The sequence below is a fragment of the Lagopus leucura genome, unplaced genomic scaffold (assembly GCF_019238085.1).
Source record: "Lagopus leucura isolate 7727_CA_CO unplaced genomic scaffold, USGS_WTPT01 Super-Scaffold_806, whole genome shotgun sequence".
NCBI lineage: Eukaryota > Metazoa > Chordata > Aves > Galliformes > Phasianidae > Lagopus > Lagopus leucura.
Genome location: NW_024962260.1, coordinates 7457373 through 7480676, shown reverse-complemented (window position 1 = coordinate 7480676; position 23304 = coordinate 7457373). Strand labels below are relative to the sequence as shown.

General features: G+C 42.8%; 1 protein-coding gene across 3 annotated transcripts in view; it reads left to right on the top strand.

The window, feature by feature from the left end:
• Positions 1–695: 695 nt before the first annotated feature.
• GALNT9 (polypeptide N-acetylgalactosaminyltransferase 9) overlaps positions 696–23304 on the top strand; it is a 151581-nt gene continuing 128972 nt past the window's right edge. The window contains exon 1 of one of the 3 annotated variants that reach the window (XM_042865941.1): positions 696–865. In XM_042865941.1, coding sequence (XP_042721875.1) covers positions 858–865 — 8 coding nt within the window. In that variant the 5' untranslated portion in view covers positions 696–857. The remainder of the gene's footprint in view (positions 866–23304) is intronic. The other 2 variants (XM_042865942.1, XM_042865943.1) reach the window with 2 other exon arrangements.

Sequence of the window (23304 nt, the reverse complement as noted above, 5' to 3'; positions counted from 1 at the left end):
TTACATTCAGTGTGGTGCTTGGTGAGGAGGCAAAGAGGGAGATCAACCCTGAACCTTTCCTTGCATTTGCTTTGGTGACTGCCTCACACTAGAGTGTAACGAGTCTCTGCTGTGGGACACCTCATGCGTGTTCTTTTAAGTAAATATTGCACAATAAAAACAAGGTGCCTTCATTCTAGCATAAGACACATGTACCAAGATCAATCCCATCTCACAATTCTATCCCATCTTGGGGCTGTCTTAAATTTCTAGCTAGAGCCCAACAGTATTGATGTTTACAGAGATAGTGCTTAGTGGAAATACAGTACGATAAAATTACCACTGATGGAGAGGTACATCTTGTGCATAGCTTTCCAAACACAAATTTGGATGGAAAGGAAGTTCTCTACCAGCTGGGAGGGCAAGGGATGCTAAATCCAACATAGTGCTGCTGGAGTAGAACCCCATCTGTGTTTATTGTGTAACAGCTTTCAGTCTCTCTAGAGTAGACAAAAACTCTCAGAAAACCCAAATAGAAGCTTTTTTTTTTAGGTAGCCTGGAAAGGGACATTCAGCAGCAGAGAAGATTGTTATAAGGCAGATGATTTGTTGGCTTGGTTTTGCACAGTGCAGAATCACTGGATGTGCTGAATGCTTTAGCAAAGTGATCTGTTTGACCATGCAAAATTTGGCTGACTGCTGACCTTGACTGTTGAAAAGCTGGGAGACACGGCCTCACAGCCCATAAGATAGGAGAGTTGGTGCTGCGCTTTGAGAATGCCAGTAGTCTGAGGAGTTTGGAGAGACTGAATTGGATTCAGAGCCTTCTGCACCGTGTGAGCACTGGAGAGGACGATTTTAAGGGACGCCGTTAAGTGATGAACTTGTACGTATGGCACAGTTCGCCTTCTGCTTGCTGAAATGTATGTTGCCCATCTGTTCTCTCTCTGCTCTGAGAGCAGTTGGGCTGCTGATCAAATGATCATGCCTAGCTGGTGAAAATGTCAGTAATTAGAGATCGCTTCCTGGTCTGCTCTGCATATAGATGGCTATAAAGAGAGTGGGGAACTGGCACCTTCAGATGAACCATGCTGTTGATTGTGTAAATAAGTTTTGTGGTAGAGTCAGGTTTGGAAATGGTGAAAGTGTTCTGGTTTCTTACAGGGATACAGGGCTACAAACAGCTGCACCTGTGTATGCAATAGTTTGACTTCTATCAGAATTTGCCCTAAATTGTTTTCTCTGGTGATTACCTTAATTTGAGACGTGGATGAGAGCAGGATGTTTGTACTGATTTGATTAGGCCTGGCAGCTGTCTCTCTTGCCGTAAGGGGTGCTCACAGAATGTTCCTCATCCTCCCTGTGTGAGAGATACCACAGTGTCCTTTCAGAGAGCTTTCTCAATTTTCCTTAAGGACACTGAGTTGTGTGATGTTGTAAGGTTCCATTTTCAACAGCAAGCTGAAAGCATGACAAGCAGTGCTGTAGGAATGCTTGTGAGTGCAACTTAATTTTTATGTTAGGATAACAACAATTGTAAAATATTCTTCAAAAGAGAGTAAAACTTTCTATTTATAATCAGAATGAGGCAAGCTGAGAGTCGTGGAGTCCTGAGCTTGTCAGTGTGCTAACCGATGTGATGTCTCAGGCTTGGGGAGCCTGGCTGATTGTTTCTGCTTACAAAATTAACATCATTTTCATCTGCACCTTCTGTCAGACTGAATTAATGTGCCAGTCTGCTCCCAAAGAAAAAAAAAAAAGCACAAATCCCTCCACCCTGCTAACAAAATACATCAATGCCAGCAGCCCCTACACATGAATGAACCTCAATAAGCAAAGTACTGTGCATGGGTGGCAGAGGAGGAGAAAAACAAGGAGCTGATAAAGAAATGTATTTCTCTTTCAGCCTTCTAAGATGTTGGCTTTAAAAAAAAAAACAACAGGGAGAGAAAATAAAGCCAGTCCTTTTTTAAATCATGAAAAATACAAAGACAGTGACCTCCAAGCTGACGTAGTTTTTCGGGGCTTTGTGGGCTTTTTCTTGGTTGGTGTTTGGTTTTGTTTTTTGTATTGTGTTGTTTTGTTTTGTTTTGTTTTTGCCTATGGATTTAGACAGAGGCCTTCAGGCTGGGAATCTTTTTCAGTTGTTATTTCTGCAGCTCTGGTTTTATTACTCAAATGTGGATTGATCTTAAGCTGTCTAAAAGCCCAATCTTTGAATCTTTTAGTGCTTGTAGCATTCTACTGAGATACTGTGTAGGTCGGGCTGAAGCCCCTCATCTAAGAGAGCTGCAGGAAGTGATGATGTGCATGTGGTTGTGCAAAACACCAAAGCAAAATAACTTCTGAATTTGGATGCTTTGCAAGTAAATACTCCTAAGAAGACAAGCTGGATTGTGGCTCAATTCCAGTTAGAAAGGCTTGAGCATGATTTCCTCCTTAGTTACCTGCCCAGAAAGACCTTGATGGCTGCAGATTGCCCAGCCCAATCCTGGCCAATGGACAGATAAGTTGGGAAGAAGAGTTCCCTCTCGAGGCACAGCAGTCAGTGTGCACACAGCCTTCCTAAAGGGACAGTGCTGAGCCTTTCCTGATCCTCTGGCAACAGTGTAGGATGTCAGGACAGAGACAGGTGGCAGATTTAACTCTAAATGCTGGGGCGACATATAAGATGTATTCTAGCATGCACTTCATGGAGACAGAACATGTTCACTGCGTCACAGAAAAGTGAAGGTAGAAGGTTTTGATTTTGTTAGTACCAATTGTGGCAAAAGCAACCTTAAAAAGAGGGGTTAATCTGGCTGCAGGCTATTTTGTGTTCAGCTTGAACACATCGTTTTATCAAACAGAAGCTCTGGCCTCTGGACTTTGAAGAGAATGACTGACAAGCTCAGGCTTTCATCAAAAAGCTGGGAAAAAAACCGAGCAATCCCTTTTGTTACATCAGTTCTTAAGGTCAGAATGTGCCATGACACCCAGTCCTGCTCTGTGTCCTGATGAAAAAGGCAAGTCCTGATGCACAGGTGTGTTTCCCTGCAGGATCCAAGCACTTTCTAGACGTCCATTCTGTCTCTTCAGAGGTTAGATCCTTGCTTTCCTGTACTGCTAGTAATATACTGAGACATAAAGTCTAAGAGCCAAATACTTAAAACTTAACTTGCCTCCAGACTGTAGTCTTTTGGTTGATTTTACAAGGGTCTATTTGCATCTTCAGAGGTCTGAATACTGCTTTGAAAACCTGCTTCTAGGTGATATGCCCAGATCATAGCATTAGTTCACTGCCTGTGGGCCTTCAAACATCAGGTGAGACTTGCCAGCCTTATTACAGATATTGCAGGATAAGTCGGTGGTGGGGAAGGAGGAAGCAATGCCAGGGGACCCATTCACACCTTCCTCCTCTTTCTTGGTGAAGAACGATGCCCACAGGGCGCTAAGTTGGGAGGGTTGCCTTGCCCTGTACAGGGAGCGGTTTTGTAGACTTCCTTCAGAGCTGTGGTCATCTTTTACAGGATCAGAGCCTTAGAAGAAGGTATTTTGTTTGGGTTTTTATTTTTCTCCCATGCCTGGTGCATTACTCACCGGCACCATATTTGATTTATTGTGGCGTGCAGGTTTTTCCCCATGCATCTGTGGAAAACATGGAATAAATGACATAGACTGAGTGGAATCATATCCCCCAAGCTGCCTCTGAAATCTTAATTAAACCCGCAGGGTCTTGTTTAAGGATAGAAAAACAGCAGAATATGAAGTACTGAAGACCAGTAAATAAATTATTGGTGCTTCTTGCTACTTCACTGTGCTGGTAGTGATCTGAAAAAAAAAAAAAAAAAAAAAAAATCCAAATCTATCCTTTCTGTTTGACCATTTTATTATTAGCAGCTACTGTGTTTTAACCATGACTTCTCGTTGAAGAAAACTGCACTGGGGAAAAGAGAGTTTTTACAAGTTGGACTTAGGTTCATAAATACAGAGGGAGCTTCTCCACTCAGCCTGAAGTTTGCTTCTCCAATTTTTCATCCATGGGATGTCACAGCACGCACTGAGCTGGAGACTTAGGGAGGTGGCTTGGAAGCTAACGCAGCCATAGATAGGCAGGCTGCCTGGATTCAGTGCTGCCTGCAGGAACCAGAGGGCAACTGTGCCACTATGAGGACAGAACATGCTGACATCTGTAGTATGGCAAGCACAGCCAATCAGCTGGAAAATGTAGGAGCATCCTTTTATCATTATAATCCCGTGTCTGGTAACTTATTTGTGTAAAGGAATTGTATTTTCTCTTTCTTGTGCTCTACTGAAATAAGAACTTGATGCCTCCCAGGTGAAGAACTGAGGTGAAGTGACCCGGTCAAGACCCCACAAGAAGTCTGTGTCACAGCAGGGGTCTGCCATGTTTTTCTGTGGGGTGGGCAGTAATGAATGGGGCTGAATAAAAGCACAAGCTCTTTCCAAACTCCGGCAGCAAGCAGAGTAAGGAGCTATGTGTAAGGAATGAGAGCTGCTTGAGTTTCTGACAGCCACGGGAAGGGCTGAAAATTATATCCTGCGGTTCCCTTCTTGTTTCTACAGAGGTGGTAGAATTTGGAAGCTGACCTGGCAGTGTTTGACATCATTACTGTATTTTTGGGAACCATGTGCTATGCTTTAGCCTTTAGAAATGGTGGAAAAAATGCAACATGCCAATACAGTCATATTCCACAGGAATGATGTGCCTGGAGGCTGTGGCATTATGGGGCTGGAGGCTGGCTAGAGGCATGAGCAAGGAAGCAGCTTCAGAAGGACAAAGGTTGGCCCTTGGGGAATTACAGATGGCAAAAGAATTCCTGGGCACTACGTATACTTAGGCATCAAGCCCTCTGGATGGTTTCCTTTAATCTGCAGATGTGGAGTGGAGAGGTGTGAAGGATGCAGGGCTCCAACAGCTGTTGCTGCATTGGGGCAGCCAGCCTAGGTTAGGCATTGGAGGCCTTGTGATGCTGCAGCTGCTAGATGATATCAGTGATATCATTCCTTCAGGGTGCAGTTGATCCACCTTACTTAATTCTGCCCTCCTTTAGGTAGCTATTAATGGAAGGACACAGAGCCCTGGTCCTTTTGGATACTAGTTATTAAATAAGACAGTTTATTCAATTTAAGTAACTGTTGAGATTCTTTTGCTTACTGAAACTGAGGAAAAGGAAACCTCACAGCTTCTGTTTTACGAGTACAAATCACCCACCCTTCCCTCCCTTTTTCTTTACAGCCTTCCCTTTCAGTGTTGTAGATGCAAATAGAGAACATGCAGTGCTTGCCATTGCCATGTGGAAATGAATAATGGTTTTGGGCAAAGACCAAACTGAGTTTCCAGAGGGCTGCTCTTTCCTGCTCATTCATCTATATGATGTATAGAACAAACATATATGGAATATATAGAATATATATAGATGTATAGAACAAAAATATACTGTCAGGAAAAAAGGGCTGTTTAGTATTCAGAGGTTCAAAGACATTTAACAATATTGTCTTCACCTAGGAACCAAGTTATTTCTTCAAGAAATGTACAGAGAACACTTTGCTTTCAATTTACAGCTTGGTCTGCAGGAACATTGCAGTGGTGAGAGTCCTGTGTCAGGAACACTGAATTTATACCAATAAAGGCTCTGAATAACTTCTTGCAGATCTGCCTTGTCAGTTGATAAGATGGAGATTTAGACCAGGAGAAATGTTCTTTGATGCCTTTTCCCAGCATTGTTACTCTTTCTGGAGGATGAATGGTTTATGTGAGAGAAGACAAAGAGGCAGCAGCCCTTTCAGCAGCAGATATCCCTCAGACTCTGGGTGACCTTCAGTGGGTAAATGGCTTAATGCATGCCTCAGTTTCACTTGAAAATTAAATTGGTTAAACTGGGACAACCTTCTCCCTTAGACGTTTTCTTCAGCTTGAATAGGTTACAAATTCTCGGTTCTACAAATGAGAATTAGAAATGACTTCAGTGTTTCTGAGTGAGTCCAAGACTTAGCAGGGCTGATCTGTAATAGACACCACTGTGCTGCATACAAATATGAGGTCAACATTTTTTGTTTTACCAGGATTTAAAAAGTGGTAGACTGACCCCTAGAGTTCTACACCTTCGTTTGGACAGAGCAGAACGTTTGATTATCTTGTTTCTAATTTAATTTATTTAATCTTTGGCCTTTTACTGAGATTGCTTATGACAGGAGAACTGACTTCCAAATTTGCCAGCCCCCTAACGAAAATTAGGCTGTACTCAAAAGTGCTTTCATGGGCTGTTCTTCTTATTTGACTGTTCTTGGTTTGCTTTGATTTGGGTTTTGAGGGGAAGAAGGAAAAACTGGGGCTGGGATGGGAACTGAGAAGAATGCCAGAGAGCTTCGTGCTGATACGTGCTGCTTCTGTTAATGCTAGGGACCTGATCGGAGTACTGCTGTGTTGTTTCTTTAATGCCACTGTCTTCACTCATTCCTGGAGGTATGAGGTATTTATTCATTTCCATTAATTAAATTCATATCTAAAGGCTATTTCTATCAGAATGTTTAGAAGCAGAAAATTTGTCTAGTGGGTTAATCTCTTAAAGGAGAAAAAGAAAGGGAATCATGCCAAATCTAATTAGTATTGTTTGTTAGTTCAACCCTTCCTTCGATTCTGGAGCAATTTGTTAACTGTGTGATAGCTGACGTGCCCAAGCTGCCTCTCATCTGACTGAGTGAGGAGTACAGCGTGAGCGTATGTGGAAAGAACATGCCCAATTCAGTGGGGACACAGAGGTTTCCACAGCAATTTTGTAGAAATCCATAACAAATGCATTGTTAGGTTGGTTTATGCTTTCTCTTTCCTGCTGTGTAAAGTATTTGATATTCAAATTAAAATGGTGCTTGTTTAGGACAATTCAGTTATAGAATAAGCCTGGTAATTGGTGCCCATGGGACTGTTTACACTCTGCTTGGTGTAATCCACTTATGGAAAATTAATGAAAGGCCATTTCCTCCTCAGTTGTAGCTGTTCTAATATGTAGGCTTTCTGTGTTGTTTCCTCTCCCAGCTGAAGCTACAGCTGGCTATTTTGGGACAAAAGCTCCAGCAAACTCACATGCTCCCTGGAGAGCTCCTTAAGGTTAAGGGCGACTTTGGCAGCACAGAGGTTGCGTGAGCCCCACAGTGCTGTGACTCAGAATTGCCCTCTGAACCTCCACTCTGGCCCTCCCAGGAGCACCGTGAGGAGTGCTTTGCTACCACTTTGTGTCCCTTCTGGAGCGTGCTGCCAATCTGCACCTGTGGATTCAGACCAAGGGCTTCCTCCCTTCCCCAGCACTGGGGGTCTGCCTTTACTCCACAGGCACAAAGCTTAAGTCTTATTTGAGCCAACTGCAATTGATTTTTCAGCTCTGTCAACTAGCAGCCAAAGCTTCTTTGGTAAGTAATATGGAGAAGATAGAGAGGAAAATACGGGTGTTATAAGATGCCTATACAGTCTGTGATATACTCAGTACACAGCATTTAAGGTGAGGTGATGCTGATAAGCTTTGTTATGTACTTGGAAAGATTTTACTTGTCCTGTGGGCTGGTGAAGGGAGAAAACCTTTCATGTGCCTGAGCCAGAGCATCACTGTCACTACCCAGGGATTTCCTGTTTCTCATTTTGTCAGATGAGGGGAGAAACCAAAAGAAGCAGAAAAGCCAGCCCTACTCACTTTTCTCCGGAATATTTTCTGGTTTCACAGGGAGCTGATTGTAAGTGCAGGCTGTGTGTGAAAAGGCAAGTATTTCAGTAAGTAACTGTTCAATTTTACAAATGGTACTAATGTGCAGCTTTGGGCTGTGGGAGCCTGAGTCAATATGGCCAAAGCAAAGAGCTCCAGTTCCAGAGCAAATAGCAGCAGAACTGGGAATACTGAGAGCAGAAATAGCATCATTTTGTTATTCACAGTGGCTACAGGAAAAAAAAAAATTGCTGAGGAAATGCAATTCCTCCTACAAATCCAAATGCAGAGAGCTGGAGGTCAAAAAGGAGAACAAAATCAAGACCAAGAAATTACCATGCTGTATTGCCTGAAAGAAAGTGAAATGAAATCATTGCATCTTACTTCAGTAGTTAAATATCAGAGGCAACACATGGGAAATGTGCTTAGTTTGACCTGGGCCCATTACCTAGATACCATCTCTTCCCTGCCTTGCCCCAAATTCCCTTCATTTTCTTCAGGCAGTGGACAGAGTACGTTTTCTTTGTCATTTGTAAGAACTGCCTTTTCTCCTTCTGTGCTCAGCCAGACTGACTATCTAGACTTTTGCTCCTTTGAATCAAAAATAACAGCCTTCTCTTACTACCCTTAAAAATGGTTCTCCCTGACCCAGGCATGAATGCTGAAGTCCTCTTTCTGATGCTCCCTTTGCCTTTTCTGATGGGAATTTCTTCAGTGGAGACCTGCCATTGCCACTGCTTAGCATCACCTTTGGAAATTCATGCAAGTTTCTGCTGTCTTGTACCCTATGTGTGGAGCACCAGCTCTGCACTGGGGAAACTGCTTTTTCAGCCCTCTTAGGATCTCTCTTTTCTGGGCTGCTGCTGCTAAGGAATGACTTGGGCTGGGTTAAGTTGACCACAAAGATGGGAGGGGAAATTCTGTTTCTGTGTTCCCCTTCATAACTTCCCAAGCATTATCTGCAACCATGAAAAACAGTAGTGGACAACTGAGCCCAAACCATGATGTGGGAAACATGGCTAAATGCAGAAATGTACCTGCATCTTTCTGTGTGTGGCCTATCAATGTATTCTTATTTGGGAAATGTGATGTTTGCCAAGCTGGGACTTTGTGAGTGTGGGCCACAGCTGCTGTACTTCGTGTGAGTTCAAAGCTTTGCTCAGCTGTTGTTCTATCAGGCTCAGCAACGTCTCACAAACCATGTTCCACAAACCATGCAATAGACCTTACCTGCACGGCGCTATGTTTCGACTATTAAAAGCCTGATATATTGCACGCAAGGTCCAACCCATAACAGCCTGCGTTCCACAGCTCATTTGGTATTGTTCTGAGGAGCATCTGTCTTAGCTACTGGCAGTGCAGTCTTTGAAAACAAGCTTCATTTTGCATCTCTGGCCTTTGGAAGATGGGAAAGATTTATGACCTGCAAATAATGATGATAGGTGAACTTGCATCCTAGGGAATGGGAGGAGGCAGTGAGCTTGAGAGATGAACAACTGTGTAGGGTCATTTGGGTGTTCTCACTGGCATTATCAAATAGAGATGGATCAGATATGCTCTGCCTCAACACTCAGCTCTGCTCCCATGCAGGAGCTGCACCTCTTTGTAATGCATTTTCACGCATCTGGGACATCTACAGGATGCCCTTGGAGATAGGCCGGAGGAGAGATGAGCAGCTTTGAAGGGATGTTATTCAACATTCAAAGAGAATTGGGAAGAGAAAGTTTTGGGAAAAATTATTTTTCTTCAGCAGTCTCTTGAATGTCATTGAGAAGGACTGTCTGTGATCTCCAGGTGATTGACACCTGCTCTGGAGTGAAGGGGGCTTTCTCTTCATATTAACTGCTCTTATTCTTTTGTCACTTTTGAAATCCCTGCAGACTTTAATTTTTTCTTTGGGCATGATGAACTCGATTATAATTTCATTTGAAGAAGTTGAAGAAAGGGGATGTTTGAGAAGTGTCCTTTCTCCTCCAGTTTCCTAAGTTCAACGACTGCTATCTTCAGTTGCCCTTTCACAGGCTGTTCTTGGCTTTTGCTTGGTATTGAATTGTCTGTGGGGGTACGGGATGTACATGGTGAATATTCATTATCTGGAGGGAGGTGTATTGCATCTCTTGCTGCATAGGGACCCAGTTGTGGAAGGCAGAGTGTAATCTGTCCCACTGCATGACCTGGGCAGTGTTTTCTAACTGGGGAATTGTTTAAATAGAATGCAAAAGTCAAATCCATCTTGGAGGAAGTTGATGGAAGCTTTCCATTGAATGGAGTGGTAACCAGGCAGTTATTTGCTACGTATTAGATCTCACAATGTGGACATGAGGGCAGGAGCATGGAATGACTTTCTGCATGTGGACCAAGTTATTTCTTATCCTAGGAATCACTCACATGAGCAGCTGAAGTAGTATTTTGCACAAGGATCTCTCCTGAAATTATGTAGAACCAGTATATGAGGAAAGATATTTGGCTCTATAACGCAGCCCTTCTAAGCAAGTGAAATAAAAAGAAACAAACCACCCCTGGCTCACCCCTAGTGACTAGTTCTTCTCTCGTCCTCGAATGTTATGTGCAAGTCATTATGAACAAAAGAACAAAAACCAAAAGTATCTGAAAATCACTGTCCATAAAACTTCTGGCAGATACTTTTCGTTTAATTCATCCAGGAAATCAATATGTCTTACAGAATCATTTGACTGTGCTTGGCAGTGAAATGATAAATATACATGAAAACAGAATTGGATTAATAATTTTTGACAGGTAATACAGTGCAGCTGTTGCTGGATGATATTAACAAGAGGAGGCATGTTAAGTTCCAATGTCAGAGTAAGGCTAGGTGGTTATAATGTCTGAATATATTTCATTCTCTGACTGAAGACTCTGGATGGCAGATGGAAATCAACGTTATAAAGTTCCTGTAAAAGTCCTTTGCTTTGCTGATTCTTGCCTCCTTTCACCAGTCAGAAGTCTGCTCATTGATCTTGGCTGACTAAAATAGAATTTCCCCACTTTTTCTACCTGAGCCAATAGTTTTGGTTTGCTCTGTACCGAGTTGTGAGGAAGGGGAAACATCACCCTCCTGAGATCAGCATCCCAGGGAAGGCTGCTGCCATCTGAGCAGGGCAGCTTTCTGATTCCCAAATGAGACTGAGATTTTAAATTCTTTTCTTTGAGGTTTATGAAGTGATTGAAAAGCGTGTATGAAAAACCAAATGTCCTCTGTGAAGGACCTGAGGTCAGATTTTCCCAGTTCTACTCCTTACAGTCTTCTGTCATTCTCTTTTCTGTTCTACCCCCGTTGTCCAGTTCCCTCTCAGCTCTCACTTGTGGGAATATTTGCCCCCAAGCAATGCAAAGCAACCACAACCCACCAAACCTGTGGATTTCACGTCTACACCTCAGTAAGGTTGGATTTTTTTTGTTTTTGAGGAATTTCTTATGGAAAAAAACTCCTGCCAGGTTTCTCCAAGCACTCACAGTCTAGCCTGCAGACTCTAGATGAGTATCGGACAGTGAAAGCATTGTAAAGAGAAATTGATTTCCAGTCATTCTGCAGGCCTTTGGGACATAGAGTAGTGCATGAGCATATGACATGATCATCCGCTGTGCCCAAACATGGAATCCCTTCTTTAAAAGGAAAAGATATGACTTTGATAGTATATTCACAATTTTCTTTAGGCAGACTCCTTCGAGACAAATTGAAGCCTCACTAGGGAGCTGCAGAGTGCTGAGAGGGGCTGATCAACTTGGAGGCCAGCTGCTGTGCATTTCAATACGTATCACCATTTATTCTGTTCGCTTTTAACTTAATCATGAAATCGCTTTTTCCCTCCAAATACTCCTTGTCTGAAGGCTGAGTATCTCAGCCTGCATCTGCTTCCCTCTGCAAGGCAACTTAAAGTGAGAAAACTCGCAGTACCTACAGAAATGATGTGAAATGAACCAGCACAGTGTTGCCCCCAACCTTAGAAGCATTTTAGCACCTCTATAGCAGGGGACCTTGGGGCACCAATAGGTGTTTCTCTGTGGAAGGTACTCTCCAAACCCAGTGAAATGTCACTGTCTCAGTGCAGACCCTCCCAGCTAAAGCTGCATTCCCTTGAATGTTTTTGGCAGGTTACCGTAGTCGTGTAAAGGCTGAGGTTTGCTGTGAAGTGACTGGGACTTATAGGAAGCACTGGACTAGATCTTTTTCTAATAGCAAGAAATGGTTAACACAGGGAGAGACTGAAAGGAACTGTAGCGCATCTACTGTTCTGTCATGAAACCATCTCAACCAGGACATGGAAGAATATTTTAATGAGATAGAGTAGGTAAAGTGGCAAGGAAAATAATAGATCTAATTGTATCCTAGTGTGCTGCTGGCAGGGACCCAGATGGGAGCTACCAGCATTTTAATGTCCGTCATATCAGCCACAGATATCTTTAAAAATAATTTTCCTGATAGAAAAAATAATGTTTTTAACTAGGATGTTACACATTATATTTACCAGATTGTTTGAACCAGCATTTAGAGCTGGCTCAATAATGTCCATCTAGAAAAATTATGCCAAGCGAACAGCTGTAGATCTCAAGACAGGCACATTTTGAGTAGCTTTACAGCATCACACATGACTTTTACACTGATCAGACCATGTTGGGAGACAAAACTCCAAACCCAGATTTCATTTTCATTGGTTAGAAACTGTTTTCTCAAATACATTTATTGATGTTTTTCGACTCTTCTTGTCATATTCATCTTTATCCCTTCAACACATCAGAGATTTCAGCGTAATGTTGTCATGTGAGACTTTGAGCAGTGCAGTCTGTAAGATGAAGAGACTTTTGTTCGTAGCTCTCTGGCCGGATCCTCAGCTGGTTTTGTTGAACTGGTTGCCTCTTCCTTTCACCTCCTGCTGCTGTTCTTGCTGCTCTGGACTACTAAAATACAGAACGTTTTCTGATGCCACTTTTTTATAGAGGTGGCATCTTTCATTGTGGTTTCAAAGCTTTTCTGAATGAAACTTCAGCCTGCGTAAATATCATCACCAGAAGAGCTAGTTAGATTCAATTAAATGAAATGTTTTCAGGAAGTATCATGTCTGTCTAGCGATATTTTTGTCTCTTATTCAAGAGAAAAAGCCCAAATTCTTTTAACTCAGCTTTTGTTGTCACCTTCTTTGGCTTTTGTGTCAGTGTTTTGCAAATGTACTTTTGAGAGGAATAGAAAAAGCTTTGTTCAACTTTCCCACAAGACAGAAAAAAAGGATTTCTAGCTAGCTCAAATTCTGTCTGTCATTGCAGAAGCACAGAAAAATGCACTGTTGCAGCTGACGTCAGCTGAAGGCCGCCCAGCCTTCTCTTCCTAGGAGCAGTCATAAGAGGAGGCCATGCGATGTGGGGCCTGGGCTAAGTGCTGGGTGGCTGAAACACATCTGTGAAGATGAAGCCTTCCCTAACCTTTAACTGTATGTGCTGCACTGGCATTTTCCTAGGAATACGGGCGATTAATATTTTCTGGTAGCTACTTGGAAGGGTTCAGCTGAATAATGAGTGGATTTTCAACTCAGGAATCCATTTAGCCTGGTTCTTTGTTTCTATTTCATGCTATAATGAAATGAGTTCCTGGCCAGACACTCAGGACAAATGATGTGCTGTGATTTTATTCCCCCCCGCCGTGCTCTTCAGGCGATCATTTACACCTGTGTAGAGTGGATTCAAAACAGCACAGACAATTCTTGCTGTTGCCTTTGTATTATATATGCTGCTATGAATAGAGTGAAGGCAGTATTTCCCAAGTGGAGCAAGGAGAGTGCCTGCTGTTTCCACTCTTACTCATGTTGTGTGCTGCAAATTGATCTGTCTATATAACAGTGGGTCCTCCTGGTTTGTGACACTCAGGGAACCTGTGCAAATATGAGCCACCCTCCATTCCAGGGCAGTCCAAACTGCATCCTAAGTCACTGCAGCCTTGAATTCCTGGACCCATCCTTCCTGATTTTGAGTCTTTCTATTTAGCTTGCAGAGCACAAAGTAAGGGACTTCAACACAGACACATGCTAACTAAGCAGTGGGCTTATATGCAGGTGACTGTAAAGGTTTATAACCAGTGGAGCTGTCTTGGGTAAGTTCTTATTTCAGCAGGAGACTTGGAGATGAGATGTATGCGTATTACCTTCTTATTTAGGGCAAAAGCATAGATTTTTCCCCCTACTATTTGTAGTTTTCATTATTCTTCAGAGAGAATGATGGGTACAGTACAAAAACTTGAGGATAATGAACATGTTGCATGCATGCCAGCTGTACCTGCCTAACAGCTGCAAGGAGGAGCAGTGGAGTAAGGGGTGAAGCAGATCTGCAGGATCTATGGCTGTCATGCTTCCCACCCCAGGCAGCTGGGTTAGTGCCAATCCCAACACGGGGCTCTGAGCAAAGGCTCAGCCCAGGTCATGATTAACCACGAGGTGAGTGTCGCTTTGCGTTAAATGTGATGCTGGCTGGAGGCTGCTGGCAATGCACAAAATATACTGGGACCCTGAAAAAAGAAAATGCACAAAAGAAGCCCTCATGTCCATCTCTAAAATGATATCAACATATCTGATTTATGAAAAATGTATAAGTGTGACTTGGGAACAGCTTGCGCTTTCACACTAAATAAAATGAGGAGACAGAAGAGGGAACTTGAATGTCTGTGAGCATACTCATGTATACAAATGACTGTCATAAATCTTTTTGCATGATTGCTTTGCTTTGTGGCACCTCTTTGGGGAGTTCTGCAGGGAACAAAGCCCTGCAGTTTGGGAAAGTGGGAAAAAAAAAGCAAAAGAAAATGGATTTGCTGATACAATTTTGCAATTCATGTAGAACATATTTGGTCTAGTAATCAGAATGGAAGGGGAAGGAGTGTAGTCAGTACTGTTGGTTTAAAGGAATTGAATTAAAAGACCAAACATCCTGAGTGAGATTGTGGCCTCCTGAGACTTCAGGAGACAGGCCTGGCTCTGGAAGGAACTGGGGGACAGAGCCCTGTAAGTCTGAACAAAGAAAATGCTTTATGCTTACAAGATGGGGAGAAAACAAATTCCTTAGCCGATGTAAATCTGCCTTGACATTGGTGCTCATTTGCATTACCTGCAGATTTGGTCCACAGCAACCTCAGTCTGGTTTTAAAGTCACTCCTGACTGTGGTCCAGCTCCATCAGCCTGGAGCTGATGGGGAGCTCCCCAGAAAAGCAGGAGCTTGTCTGCCACAGGGAAGAGTGCTGTCGTGGCCAGACCAGATCCTGTGCCCAAGCCAGTGCTCCATAGTGACTGTGCAACTGCTTTGTCATGCTGATTTCCTTAAACAGTGCTCCCCTGTGCCTCTTCAGACTGGATGGTGGGTGATTCTTGGTTATCTTTTTGATCTGGGAGCGAGGGAATGCATTAAAGGAGATCATTCAGAAGGAGATGTCAAAGAGGGAAAATGAAGGTAAAGGCAATGAAAAATAACAGCTAAACTGTTTTTTGCCCTGTAATATGCTCAATAGTAGTTGTGCTCTACCAAGAAAGCTCCTTCCTCAGCAGAGGAGCAAGCAGCTGTACCGTGGTAGCTTTTGTCCCACTAAGGAGATGTGACTGAGGCTTGTTCCTGCCTCTCTTGCGTGGTCCTGATGTTGGCCTGAGCTTCACATTCCTGCCTCGCTCACAATATGCTGGAGCCCATGGCATGTACCTGAGAGGTTTTTCTGTAATTAATATTTTGCAGAGGAATTCCTGTCGGTTATCTCGGCTTCTGCAGCACACTGGTGGAGTAGTTTTGTAATATTTAACTATTAAGCTGCAATAAAGCATCTCTAAAAAGCGTATTTAGATGGTAATGAAGGATTTACTTTGATACTGAGGAGTTTTTGCAAACCGTGGTGAATGTCATTTTATTTTCTGAGCAAGAGTAAGCACACAGAACTGCTCAGAGCAGCACTCGTTTTGGTGCCCTCACGCCTCTCCTGAAATGACAGTAAATGATCCCGGGGAGTTCAATCAAGCTGATCTCTCCTGCTCTTCCTAATATCAGCCATCTGGCTCCATTGCCTTTGTGCTGTGCATGACCAGCCAGCTGGCCGGCAGTACCTCTCGGCTCCCTTCAAGATCTCTTGCTTGAAGAACTGCTCAGACTGCCACGAAGATGTCAACTCTAGAGAACTCTTTCCATCATCCACTGTGAAAAGAGTGGTAGCTGCTCAGGAAGGCTATCACTTTTTTCTTTCTGTCACTGCAAAATGGAAGAAAAGCAGAGACTATGGTGAAGTTGCTCTTAGTATAAGAGAAGTCAGGTTCTCACTGCTATGATTATTTTTGGAGCTAGGCATGCCTTACTTATACTGAAAGACTTGCAATTGTCTTTGTTAGAAATTTGCTCCTTTCAGTTGAAAGCCCCTGCAGTTTGAAAGTTGCTGGAGGATCCCTTTTACCTTCCCAGCGTTTGGAGAAACTGAAGACATGGAAACTACTGAAGCCTGTTCTGTGGTCCTCTCTTACTGCATTCAGTTTCTCCATTCAAAGCATTTTTGCAACCTGAGCATTCCTGGCAAAGCCAAGCTTGGTCTGACACCCGTTAGCAGAGGTGAGCAGGGGCCACCTTGGCTCGACTACCAAGGCATTTTCCAGAGACTTTAAATTCTCTTGCAAGTCCCAGCCACAGCTGCAGGAAACCTGCCTCCTCCTCACCTCTCTGGCACAGGGACCACAACCTCAGTATGAAGGACTCCCCAACAAGCAGTGATTTCTGCTTGGAACAATTTTTAGGCTGGGAGACTTGTGCTGAAAGGGAAGTATCACGTCCTGGTGCTCTGAAGAACTGAATAACAGAGAGAGGCTGGGATGTATCTTGCTGTAAAAGCCTTTCTGCTGGCATTTGAAATAATCTTTAATAACTGAGAAAGGTGCAGATGTGCCTTTCATCGAACAGCAATGAGGATGGTAAAAACTGCTTACCCCTACTTTCAGTGGCTTTTATTTTGCATTAATAGCCATCCCTCTCCCTGAGCTGTTGGACTAATCGTTGTTGACTCACTTAATTCATGTGCTCAGCAGACTGGCAGCATGGAAACTGTGCCACAAGCAGTTCTTGCTGCTGTCATCCAATTTTCCATGGAGTTGTGTAAAGTTAGAAACTGGATGCAGCAGGATTTGGTGGGTCATTTCCTCGTGCTGGGAATGTCTCATCTGCCCTAGTCTCAGGCTTCCTAGCATTTTTATTGGAAGCAAGGTCTGCTGCAATTTTCTAGACACAAGTACATAAGGCAGAACAGCGTTTTATTACTATGATTATCTTATTGTTCTTTGTGTGACACTGACCATGAGTTTGAAGTGCTGCATAGAACAAGGCCCACTCATAAAACAGTCTTTAGGTCATAACAAGTCTGGTTCTGCAGATGCTCACCTTTACAGACTGCTAGCTTTCTGTAACAAAATGCTTTGTATGTGGCTCTCTGCAAATAGATGCAGCATAGTTAGAAAAGGAATCGAGAAGGCTTCAGCAGGGATTTTCTGAAGCTCCTGACACATTAATGAGTGTAAGGACCAAAGAAATTTGGTGACCTGTGCTCTTGATGCCAGTATGTGCTTTAGAAATCCCACTTAATTCTGCTGGTGACCTTATCCTGTCTGTGTTACTGTTACTGCAGTGACTTTGAGCATGTTGGTCTCTGTCCTACCTGTTCTATTTGACCTTGTTAGATTGCCTGTGCTCTGGAGGGTGGCTTCACTACCCTGTGTTTCTTGGGATGAACCACAGTGCGCCCATAAGCCTTACCAATTGCAATATATGTATACCTCTGAGTATGAATTTGAAAGAGCAGGAAGAAATGTGCCCCGAGTTGTTCACTCACTCACTGACAAGGAAAGAAAGTGCCCTTGCTTGTTCAGGAGCTCACAGCTGAAACATGAGTCACGTGGCACCACCAGGGCATTGACTGAAAGCCAGTCAGAGGTGTCAATTCGGCTGCTGAGCCTAATAAAATCTCTAAAATGTATTTCATGAGGTAGTAGGAAATGCTAATTGCCCCATTCTACAAAGAAACCTCTATTTTAATATTTTTTACTGTTTAAAGGAACATTAAGTCACTCTTTCCACTGCCTTGAAAGTAGGAGTCTCACGCACAAGACCATCCTTTACCCCATTCATCCCCTGGCACAGCTGAGAAGCGGTGCCACAAGCAGTTCTTGCCGCTGTCACCCAGTTTGGCATGGGGTGTGTATTGTCAGTTACTGCACGCCTCAGGACTGGGGGTTCTTGGCAGGGCTGGGAAGTGTTGCAGACTTGATGCATCTTCAGCCTTGGGCTGTCTGTGAGCATCTGACTGCGTGAAACATGTATGTGAGAGCATCCTGAGTCATAGCTTAGTCTAAACTGAAGGAATTGAGAGCCTAAGAAGTTGCTCTTCAGTGCCACATCTCAAATGCAAAGTTGTTTTGTTCTTTATTAAGGTTATATAAAGCTGATGTCCTTTGTCTGGATGTACACTAGGATGGATTTGTTTCCTTCCTCTGTGGTTTTTGTCACCCCTTCCTAAAACTACTGGCTAAACAAATAGCTCCGTGGCAGATATTAGGTGCTCAGCATTTCTTCAGAGCCTCTGAAGGACCTTAACTATGAAATTAAGTACTTGTTTGTATTAGGGTGACTATGCTTCGGTTTCTTAGAGTCTAGCTTATGGTATTGTGCTATCTAGTAAGTTAGGGGCTTTAATATCTCATTAAGGATGAACTCTTAACCTCACTGAAGCCCATAATGGCATTTGTGTTGTTTTTCAGTCTGTGAATCACCCTGAGATGAAACTGGATTGAGACTGCTTCAAAAAATAACTGAATATGCCAAACTCGTACCTCCTGACCCTGTTGCACTCTGCTCTTCTGAGAGGAAAGTTGAAGGAACCAAAAAGGGATTGGTTTTGGTTTTTTTTTCATTTTTGTTTGTTTTTCCCTTTTAATATAGTAATATTTGAAAAACAACTATACTTTGTGTACAGACTGAGTGCCGTGGATCATTTCCATCTCCAGAATTTTCAGACTTGCTAGAGTGAGTCTGGAAACCTACCAAATTTAGAGACGTTGGACCTATTTCCCATTGGATTTTCTTTCATCTGTGCACAAGAAGTGCAAGATCTACTCAGGAAGAATAGCACAGATTTAAATGACTGCAGAGTGCCAGAGTGAAGAGAATATGGCTCTGCATCTCTCTATGCAAGACAAGCAGTTCACAAAATAGGAATTTGATGTGGTTTGTGTTTTGGCTTTGCTGAGCCCAGGGGCCTTGTCATGTTGGTTTGGGAGATTGATGCTTTCTTTACAGCTTTCTACCTCCAGGATTTGGTTTTGTAAGGAAAAAAAACTTCCAGAGAAAGTAGTTACTACTGCAGCTGTTGATCAGGGATGTATTAAACGTGTTTACGTTTTTTTTATAAGTAAAATAATGGTTGTTTTCTTCTAATCAGGAGGATTTGTCTTTTCACTCAATCTCCAGCCTCTCAATCATGGTCTCTTTTTTTTCCTGTTTTTTTCCCCTTTAAGTACAATCAACAGTGACAAACTGAGTCTACATCAGCTTGATGTTTATAAAGTGGTCCAATCATAGCTTCACTTCTGGGCAGGAACAAATAAATTCATCAAGCAATTGATGCTTTTGCACTGCTGTTATGATAAATGTTGCCATCCATTATACAAGTAGGCTCAGGCTGCAAGGAGCAGAACTGAACGTTGCTGCCTGATAGGAATGACAACAAGACAATATGTGCTGCCTCTTTTTATGCTTTGTATTCGTAAACACAGCTCTCCAATTATACTAATTTTGTTTGTTTGAATTAGGCAATAGATTAGGAAATGTTTTCAGTTAACAGTGGAACATAGCACACATTAATATTTTGGCAAATGTGGCACACTTCTCTGTTGGGCTGCAGTCTTATTTACTTGAATTTCCACCAGATGCAGAGCATGCTGTGAGAGCCATTCGGCTGGCTGGGACCTGTGCTCACTGCAGCATGGGAAGAGATCCTAATGTCACATGCATGGTTAGCGTGGTGCATTTGAGAACAACCTGCCTCCCCACCTGCTTCCTCTGGAAAAAATGATACTGATAGCAATACTGAAGGTGCTGCTATATTGTTGGGTTTTGAGGAGGTTATGAGTGGTAGTTCGTAGGAGATTTCCTGCTGTTTTGGCTCTGGATTGACAGTAATGACGCAGGAGCTCGCTTCTGTTTGATTTCTGCACTGGACTCGATTCCTTCTCTCCTTTTTTCCTCCATTGTATTTTCATAGCCCTTGTGTGATGTGATTACAGAACAAAAGATTCATTAAAGAATGGGAAACTAAGCTAGCAGTTAGTACACTGCAAAATCTAAAGCGACTCGGGCATTATTTAAGACATCCTTTCTTTGAACACAAGCACTGACAAAGGACATGCACAGTGTAAATTAGAGGAAATTAATTAATTCAACAGGGAGAGTTCTGTTTCCTCCTTAGAAATTCCAAGCAGCATTTCAGAATTGGGTGTCATCTACTGAAATATCTACGGGAAAGTGCACTGTAAAGCTCCAAGTAGAAATAAACATTCAACATCTGCTTTTTTTTGATCCGGAGTTTGTACACCAAGTCATGCGATCGCTCTTGACTTTTTTCTGATTTCAGAGTTCTCAGATGCAACCGCTGCATGTTTAACAGTTGGAATTTCACAGTTCAACAAACGTTGTGTGTAACTCATAAATGGCTGAGGTACAGTTCATCTAGTGTTTAAACTGTGCTCTAGGTTTCTAGATAGCTTGCACACAGCAGCTGAAGGCAGCACAGAGTCCTGTCTACATTGCACAAGCTTTATTCGTCATCTCCAAGTGGTTGCTGTTCAGATGCTGTGGTGGGGTAGCATTTGTTGTTTTTATTTAGGTGGGAATGAAGAGGAGCCATGTCCAGGCAGCCTTTAATGGCTACCAGTGGCATGTATTTTAGGCCTGTCTGCAGGTAGCTTCTGGGTCAAGGAAGAGTTTTTGGCATAGCATCAAACCCAAACTTTCCCTTTCTGTTTGCCTCAGCACCTCTGAGGGGAGTTTGAACAGAGGTGATAATCTCATCTATGTAAATAACTGTTGTTGTTTGCAATGTTCTTGGCAAGCTGTGAAGTTGCATTTGTAGTCAGAAGGCTCAGAGCAGCCAGAAATCTGTGTGTGCATGAGGGCACTGCTGGGTATCAGAGGGATCGGCTCACTTTTCTAATCCAGCCACAATCGGTGGTGCCTTGGTGAAAGGTAATAAGTGCAAATTCTCCAGCTGAGAGTGCGATCCTTTGCCTTTCCCATATCAGACACTCAGCAATGCACTGGAGTTGATGGGCAATGTGTTTCATTGTAGTGTGGGAAAAGTCATAGCCACTGAAGCAGAAATGGAAAAAACACGATATTCAGCATCCTTATTAAACACAGAGCGTGGTCTACAAGCTGAAAGAAGGAAGACTGGACTCTGCAATCTACTCTGCAGAGAACAGCTGTACAAGGATTTCTAAATGACATTTACAAATGATGAGAGGAATGCTGTGCTAATAACATCCGGACAAAAAATGTATTGGAAGAAATGGATTTCATTCCTCATAGCATTTTATTGTCTGCAGCAAAAGCATTTTGTCTTTTTAGCATTTCTTCCAAGTATTCATCTGCTTCCTTATCGAGAACTTAAGCTTTAATCTAGTGGATTTCTGAGTTTCCAAGGGTGCTTTTTTGTGCTTGTAAGTTAAAGGCTGGTTGTGGACATCATTTGCTCCGTTATTCTGCCAGCTACTTCTTGATCAGCTCTAACGCACATAGTGAATGTAATCATGTCAGGATAAAGCAATTAGCTGATTTACAGCCTCTGCTAAAGAAACAGTTTGAGTCTTCAGGTGCTGTACCAGGCTCACTACCTGCCTCTGGATGGTGTAAGCACACTGCTTTCCTTAGCTGGAATTAATGGAAGCAAGCAAGAGAAAGCGTTGGCTGATCTTTCAGATTAAAAAAAATCCACCTTCTACTTTCATGGGTTTCTGTAGGAATGGAAAGTGCTGAGATTTTGTAATCAGAGCCAGTACAGAAGTGGATTTTCAGACTTCTGGCTATCCCAATTATTGCAATTGTGGGTTTGGGGGTTTGCAAACAAACCAAGAAGTTCTGTGTGTTTCACATCCTCCTTACTCTCCTCTCTCTTGTAACATGGTCAAGGAAAAACTCTGAGAAGCATTGAAACTTCAGTAGAGATTTGAAATTACCACGTGTTCGGTCTGAAAGTCAGATTTACTCTCCCTAGGAATGAAAATAACATTTCTCTGCATTATTTTCATTGAAAGACCTTCTGCTGTTTGATATTCTGGACTCCCAGAAATTCAGCTGTTTTAGGAGACAAAGGACATTTTTATCATTTGCACTCTTTAATTGCCCACATTTTTTGTGCAGTGTTTGTAGAATGCTGCAAACTGACCAATATATATTGATCTAATTGTTAGTTAACCTCAGCTTGACACATGAAGCAAAAATTAATCTAATTTTGAAGGGAATTCCTTTTTCTTGAGCAAATGCTCTGCAGGAGCAGCGTGGATGGCACCCAGTGCATGGGTTCCATGCATCAAATGACCAGTGTCTTCTTTCCTTTAGAAACAAACTTCAGAAATAGTTGAAACAGTGCTGAATATCAGTGCTATTCAGCTGCAGAGGAAAGGCTTACAACGATTACAGGCAGAAATAACAGCAGTACAGTGCACCTTACTGAAGGACTCCATAAAGCTTTCTTGACTAAGACATCAACTAATGTCGCAGGGACTCTGTGTTTCCAGAGAAGGTAATTTAAGTCTTTGTGAAAGAAGTGAGTGATTTTGTACTTCCTTTTCCATCTTGCATGACTTCTTGTAAGCAGACACATCTTAAATACAGATAATTAGGTGGAGAGGGAAGAAAGCAGTGTCTATATACAAGCAATTGCTGTCATGGCTAGGTACTTCTGAGACAGATAACCAGCTTTGTTCTTGAATTGCTATGCAGCTGTGGTTTGCACTTGCCCCAAAGAGTGCTATTTTGCATTTCCCTTCCCTAACTTTCAGGAGCAGTACACAGTAGGCTGCTAAGCTGAATCTCCAGGCGCGACGTTTGTGTTTGGATGCCTCAGCTTTCAGCTGCTTGCTGTGAGACAGCGTGCCCTCTGCGCCGATGTGCCAGTCCTCCTTTTGCACTGCAAGAGCTGTGAGGGTTCAGCATCTTCTGCACGTCTCACTTCATGGTGTCTGCATTGGGTGGCAGCAGGTCAGGACCCAGAATTAGGAGGTCTCTATTGAAAATCTGTCTTCCCTCAGCCGCTTGTCCCAGTGTGTGGAACTGAGCACAGTGCTCTGAAGGGCAGTTTCCTTCTGCAGCTTTGGCTCTTAGTGAGGGACTGTGTTCATTAAGGTTGTGTTAACTTACTTTGCGTCCTCCCTTCTTTGAACGCAAATCCTTATTTTTATAAGGAAGAAATGATGGCTGTTGTGCAGTACAGGAGTGAATGCCAGATCTTCAGCTAAGGTAAATACTTACCTAACAGCAGTTTTGGTGAACGGGGGCTGTTTTCCCACATCTTCACCTGAAGTTTTGGGTATATTTTTCTGTTCAATATGCAATTTATATTTAAGT